The 7,264-nt window shown below is 33.1% G+C and overlaps 1 protein-coding gene and 2 non-coding genes across 3 annotated transcripts; 1 reads left to right on the top strand and 2 right to left on the bottom strand.

The window, feature by feature from the left end:
* Window positions 1-1,844: 1,844 nt before the first annotated feature.
* 21ur-14788 lies at window positions 1,845-1,865 on the bottom strand. The gene has a single exon (NR_051596.1).
* Window positions 1,866-3,421: 1,556 nt separating this feature from the next.
* ceh-58 (Homeobox domain-containing protein) lies at window positions 3,422-5,271 on the top strand. The gene is made up of 7 exons (NM_063833.7): window positions 3,422-3,520; window positions 3,738-4,138; window positions 4,340-4,433; window positions 4,530-4,613; window positions 4,681-4,744; window positions 4,796-4,950; window positions 5,006-5,271. The coding sequence occupies exons 1-7, from the start codon at window positions 3,437-3,439 to the stop codon at window positions 5,105-5,107; spliced, it is 984 nt and encodes a 327-aa protein (NP_496234.3). The 5' UTR covers window positions 3,422-3,436; the 3' UTR covers window positions 5,108-5,271.
* A 103-nt stretch (window positions 5,272-5,374) lies between these two features.
* On the bottom strand, window positions 5,375-5,395 carry 21ur-12159. Its single transcript, NR_051595.1, has one exon.
* Between the last annotated feature and the right edge of the window lie 1,869 nt (window positions 5,396-7,264).

Here is a 7,264-nt window from a genome sequence, read left to right as displayed (position 1 = left end):
AATAAAAGTGGAGAATCTCTGAAAATTCCTTATATGTAATTGTCTGAGAAGGTTTTGCGGAGCCAATGTTCTCTGCACAGACTAGTTTTTCATGGCGGCATAGATCTACCAAATTCTAATGTACATAATTAATTTTAGCAAACAACTTTTTAATATTTAGTCTCTAAAAATGATCCATTATTCCTCTAAAAAACATTTTTCCAGTTTCCAACAAAAGCAGTCAAACCACCAAAAAACGTCTCAAATTTCAATAGAAACGGGCAGACACCGGGGAAGCATTTCTCGAAATTCTATTATTTTGTTCTTTCCCTCCTTCTCTGTCTTATTCGTTCGTTTGTTTCCAAAACAAAATATGTATTTATACAATATTCTTGTCTACGTCTGTTAACTCTCTCACACCGGGGTTTTCGTCTTTTCAAAAGACATAATTATCGACCAATTTGGAGGGGAAGGGGAATGGAGCGCGTTTCTGCCAATTTCGGTCACACAATTTAGCATAAAGGACATCGATTTTTTAGTTAGCACACATATATTCTAGGAAGATACGATATTACATTTAGGGTTTCGAAAGAAATTACCACTTTTCTATATTCTAAAGATACTAATTAGCAACATTGAAAAGCATTAAAAATAGTGTTTTTTTTCAATTAGTCTTACTCTATGCTCTATTTTGACAGCTCATATCTAAGTTAACTTCGATTTTACAAAAGTATGTTCAACTATTGATATAGGAAAATTTTTGGCACGTATTTTGTTTCTGCAAATTTTTTTTTGATAAAACCAAATGACCGTGAAATTAAGGCAATAGGGGTCGTAAACCTTATAGAAAAAAATTCGGTATATTTTTTAATGATTTTTCCCCAATTAAACCCGTTTTTTTAAACTTGTTCTATTTATCTAGTTAATCTTTTCTATCAGAATGCGCTATTCAAATTATATCAGGCATTTCTTCAGGCATACCTCTTTCCTGCCTGAATTTTTTCTTGAATTCACATGATTGATAGTATAGATTTATGCACTTTTCATGTTCACATTTTAATTAATTTTTTTGAAAGTTCAGCAAAAAATCTTGAGCTGTACTTTGACAGTGAGCAATGCCTCGGCCGTCTCAAAGCAATTTTTTTTATTTCCTAATACTATAATTGCATTGGCTAATTTTTGTTACCATGAATAAACTTTATTTGTAGTCTTATCAGAATCCTGATAATCACATCTAGATTTGATGATTAGTTCTATAATTTTTTCAGCTTGTTTGCTCAGATGCACAACTGGAAAACAGAATGCTGTTGATAATTGCTCAGTGAAGCAACCTTTCGTTATGAGCTAATCATATGATTTCTTGAAAACTCATGCCAAATGAGCAATTTCAGAGAGTTTTAAAACAGTTCTCGCAGTGATTTTTCCATTAGAAACTTATCAAAGAGGTTTGCAAAACATTAAAAAATTCTTTGCAAAAGAAACCATTTACATTTATAATTAATTATGGGAGCCGAGCAAAACAACATTTTTTGCAATTTTTTAAATCCAAAACTTGGAATCTGTATTCCACGAATGTTTCTATATTTGCAAAGTGTGTGAGAATATCAGAAGCTGAACAAAAATTCATGTAAAATCTAGATTCTAAATTATTCTGGTGTATTAAATTGAAAGTATAGCAATTTTTACCAGTTTTTGCTATGTTAGCTATCATATTTGAATGTTGCAACTCACTCCTCCAAAACCCTCTAAATCAAATTCCAAATCCTTATGGACCATTCAATGCCCGTTATTATTCACATTGAATCTTCTAAAACTTTCCCACAAGCACGACCAGCACCACCCCATTCAAAGCTGCTCCTTCATCAGCATCCATCCGAAAGCGTCCATCAATGTCTTCAGGCATTCCATCTAAATTCATTCACATTCAAAAGCAGTAGGATAGATGTGCGAGAGAGACGAGAAATCCTCCGATTTTCTTCAAATAAACATAGAGAGTGAACGACGACTAAAGGACCCTTTTCTCCTTTCTCTCGTCGTCTGATCCTCTCGTATCTCTCGTCTACCACCACTTAACCACCAACCAACCACATCTTTCTAAACACACAGCGGCAATTAACTAATCGCTGAGAACTTTTGGTAGGGTTTCGTAGTATGTTGTAGAGAAACTGTGAAGGCACTTTTTTTTGGAAAAACTTTAGTGATATTTGATTTTTTTTTGCCCAAATTTCAGATTTTTTTAAAAATAAATTACTGCAAGACTATAGTCTAATCAATGTCTAGCTAATTGTTCAAGAAGACAAGTTCTACAAGTTATCCATTTTTGCCGTATCATCTATTATTATCCTGGTAAAACCTAAGTTTGAATCTTTTGTAGTGATCGTGCCGCAAGTTATTCTAGGCCTGTGATTACCTATCGAGTTATGCATTTTCATTAAAAAATACCATTCATTGAACACTTAAAGTGCTAAAATGTCTAAATATCGTAGTAAAACCTTTTCAAAACTCCAAAATTAATTTTGGAAGTCGGCCAACTTCTAAAATTAATTTTGGAAGTCGGTCAACTTCTAAAATTAATTTTGGAAGTTGGTCATAATTATTTTCCAACATTAATTTTATTGTAATTGCATTTCAACTGTTTGTATTCAAAAATTCAAGGGGTTCACATTTTTTGGAAAATTTGGTATTTAGACGATATTCCACCCTTAACTTAGTATACTTATCATGGAAATCAAATAAAGGTTTCAGTGCTAGAAAAAATCTATAGCAACATTTTCTAGAAATTCATTTTTGATCTACCCGGTAAACTGAACTTGATCTCCTTTTTCTTTAGAAAATAGCTCTCCAATTATAAACTTTCCTTTTTTGATTTTTCACGAAATCAAGAGACTTTTCACTCCAAATCACATATACTTTTCTCCACCTTCTCCCCCATTTCAATTATCCTCCTCATAATCTTCTCCACAGTCTTCCACTTTTTCTTCCGTTTTTCTTTCCTCTTTCTTGCCTCTTCCTCTCACTGTCTATGACTCCAAAATGTTCAATTGAAAAGAACGAACCTTCTCCAAGCGGGCAAATTGGTGAGAGTGAGGCGTTTGGTTTTATTGGACCTTTTGGTGTATGCCAGAGAGCATTCTTTGTGATTTGAGATTAAAATGTTCTCCAATTGTTGGCACTTCTACTCTCCGTCTCTTTTATAATTCTACGGAGAGGCAAGAGATGAGATAATTAAATCAATTATTCCAACTAATTAAGTGCCTCGGTCTCTCCCCATGTCCTTCCATCCACGTATTGATTGGTTGAACAGAAATTTCTTAGCTTTTCTTTCTTTCAGCCTAATTTTTCTTATTTGATTGAAACGTCCTCTTCTGTAATTTCGAAACGTTCTAATTTTTAAATTGATTTTGTATTGTTTTTAAAAACATATTTTAATTAATTTTTTCAGGATACTACCTCAAAAATGTCCGCCTTTCAAGGCAACATGTTTGTCTTGGTAAACGTTGACCAACATCGAGACCTGATCGGGCCAATAATTAATCAATTGGTGAGCTTTTTAATCAGCCTATAAAAATTTCCAATTTGGAACAAAATATTGAAACTAAACTTAAAATCTATTATAAATTAAAAAATTAGCTGAAAAACGGGTAAATTTATTATTGAACCCAGAGAGTAAATATTTTAAAAAGTGTAATTTTAGAAGCAATTTTTTTAATGTTTGAAGTTATAAACCCAATACATTTTGATGTAATAATTACCTTCAGGTAGCCGACTACGGGACTCCCGTCTCAATTGTGGATAATATTCAAAAAATCTGTCCGAAATGCTCGTGTACCCCACATGCCAATCCGGACAGCTCATCAGTTCCAACTACAACAAGTTCCGATGAGCATCAAGAAGAACCCCCGACTCCAAAAACGATAGCACCTGCTCCAATTGCGACTCCAGTTCTAAAGCCACTTCTTCCACAACGAGAGTCTATTGTCTCAAATGGAATTCATCCGGTGGTTGTGAAACGAAAACAATCGATCGCAGAAGAAATTGACACGCCGGAGATCAAAAAGAGCCGAGTTGTGGAGCCAGTGAAAGTGAAAACTGAAACGATTATACTTGATGATGACGATGGGAATGTGTTGGACACGGTTCTAGCTGCATTACAAAATGGGTTCGTTTTTTGGATATTGTTCAGTGAAAAAATCATGAAGCTTTCATGGTAAAAATTTGCAAAATGTTATCAAAATACAGTATTTTTCCTAGTAGTAGACATGAAAGACTACTTTAAAAAATGTTGAATGCAATTTCGAAACCAAGCGTTTTGGACGTCCGCTGGAAAATATGGATACAAAAACTAATGTTTCTTTTTCAGAAACCATGAAATGCAGTTTACTGGATCAGGAGGAAGTAGTGATGATGGAGCATCCAATTCTAGCAATATTTATGATGTCGATGATGAGGATTATGTACGTTTTATCGTATATTAATTACTGAAATCTTATATATTTTGGGTTTAACCTAGACCTCGTGTAATTTTTTAAAAAATTGTAATTATTTTCCAGGGAACTTCTCAATGGAATCCAGATTTTTTAACCAACTTCATCACTTCTCAACCGAATATTTTCAGCGTAACTGGTCAGAATATAGTGAGTTATTGTTCGATAGATAACTATTTAAAAAATAGAACATTTCTAATTGTTCTTAAAATTTCAGAAATCCTCCCCTTCAAAAAACGCAGGCCAAACGCCGAATGGCAAGCGCCAAGTTCCGCCAATGTGTAAGTCTTCGTAAATTTAATAGGCTTTCATTTAAAAATCTATAACTTCAGTAACCGTAAACGGAAAAACGAGGCGTGGACGAATTGTGTACTCGACGCAGGAGTTGAATATACTCGAAAAATATTATGAGGAGGACCCGAATGCGTGTGCGGATCCTAGGAAACGTGAGACAATGTGCAAGACTTTATCGATTGATTATCATAGAGTACGTCCCAAAAAAATTATTTCTAGTCAAACTTCTAAAATGTTCTGCTTTCCAGCTTAAAGTATGGTTCCAAAATCGACGACGAAAGGACAAGGTTCGATCGCAAGAAGAAGCTGCCACAACCTTTAATGGATTAGATTATTCCGAAGATTCTTAAAATGTGATTTATTTTGTGTGTTTTTATGAATGTAAGCATTAATATTATTATTCACAAACCCTCTCTTTAATTTCAAGATTCTCATCCCATCTCAACTCTCCCCCCACAAATTGTTCATTCTTGCTCATGTTCCCAAGTTTATCGTTTTAATAAAATATGTTTCAACATAAAGTTAGGGAAAAAATTTACAAGCTGTTTTAAGCTGTGCATATTCATGATAATTCCAGAAGTAATGAATTTTTGGGTTCCAAATCGTTCTGAAGGAACTTATTGCAAAACTATCAAACATTATTTCAAAAATTGCGACCATTGAATTTTGCGACCGCCTGAAATAGTTTTTTGAAAAGATCTCCTATTGTTAAGCTTTTTTGATTATGACAACATATCAATATATGTTTTTATTAATTAAGCTTTCTCGCGCTTTTTCATAACCACTAATGAATCTTACTTATAAGATCACATTTCATCAAATCATGGGAATCTCAGGTTTGTTATTTTCATTTCACCGTGTATCTAACAATTAGAGCAACGCATCATACTTGCGTTGATGCTTCCATGGCAACGAAAGCAGATGGGTGAGATTACTCGCAAAATTTTAGGCCAGTTTTTGTGCGTTTTCATTTTGAAACTATTGTTATCCGTGGTTTTGTCGGACTGGGATTGAAGGATCAGTGACTAAATTATTGGAAACGGTGAGTGTTTTGCATTGATTGTATTTGAAATAAGTGAGATGTGACGTAATTAGAACTATAAACTGGCATTTTCCAATAATGACGCATTGATTTCGATAACTAATTCACTTTTAATTGAACAAATTTAATTCACAATTTTCTGATTATTCTTATTTGCCAGTTTTTCGAACAATGTTATTTCAGTCTCTTTAGTTCATCTGTCAACAGAAGGATTACACAATCGTCCTTGTCTAAAAAAAAAGATTTTTATAAAAAATTTCAGAAAATTTTTTAGCTTCAGTTGGTTGACCAATTTTTAGGTGTTTTGTTCTTAATTTTTGAGAATACTAAATTTGCAGCTCTCTCTCTCTCTCTCTTTTAATATTCTCTATTCTACAAACGTCATATCCTTGTGGCTACAACATTTTCCTTCAACAAACTTCTGCTTGCGATCACGAGTAGATCCCCGCACATACAATTTTCTTCTCATGACCACAAGAAACATGGGAATATTTGGAAAAATAAAGTTCTGCCAGTTCTCCTGATTTCATGCGTTGCGGTCATGTCATGTGTGGGATAATACCATACAGAAGAATGCATCCGGTTATAATTGTTTGCACATTGAGAACTTGCAAATTTTTTGCTGAACATTCTTAACTTTCTGCAGTACATGGCCAATTTCCTGCAAAACATTGCCAATCCTTTATCACCTACTCGAGATTAAAAAAACCCTTCCTGTCAAACTTTGACTAATTACTCTTGAAATTAGTTTTTTTCCAACATTTTGACTTTGGGGACTTGTTTCAAATTTTAAGCGCTTTCAGAATTTAATTACAACATTTTTCTAGGTGCCAGAAGCTTCCAGTTCAATCGAAAAAACTGACCATAACGCATATATAACGTTTTTTTATTGGAAGATTTTTTTAGTTTTCATATTTTAAAAATTAATATCTGAATTAAAATGAAGTTTTTTGAAAAAGTTTTCTCGGGGATTTGTTTCAAATTTTAAGCGCTCTCAGAATTTAATTACAAAATTTTTCTAGGTGTCAGAAGCTTCCAGTTCAATCGAAAAAACTGACCATCAAGCATATATATGATCTTTTTTTATTGGAAGATTTTTTTTAGTTTTCATAATTTTAAAAATTAATATCTGAATTAAAATGAAGTTTTTTGAAAAAGTTTCTTCGAGGGTTTGTTTCAAATTTTAAGCGCTTTGAGAATTTAATTACAAAATTTTTCTAGGTGTCAGAAGCTTCCAGTTCAATCAAAAAAACTGACCATCAAGTATATATATGATCTTTGATAATGATTTCTCTCGTTACCCAATAAATATGATTTTTCAGAGTATCATGAATCCGAGAGGATTCCGAAATTCATTCATATTCTTTAAAGTCTCTAATCAGAAATATCGACAAATCTATTAATCTGGCTGAAAGCATTTTTTAAAAAGTTTCTTCGAACACATTTAGAACTGAAAACTACAAAC

Source organism: Caenorhabditis elegans, chromosome II (assembly GCF_000002985.6).
Source record: "Caenorhabditis elegans chromosome II".
Lineage (NCBI taxonomy): Eukaryota > Metazoa > Nematoda > Chromadorea > Rhabditida > Rhabditidae > Caenorhabditis > Caenorhabditis elegans.
The sequence above is the reverse complement of the archived record's forward strand: the minus strand, read 5'-3'. Positions and strand labels throughout refer to the sequence as shown.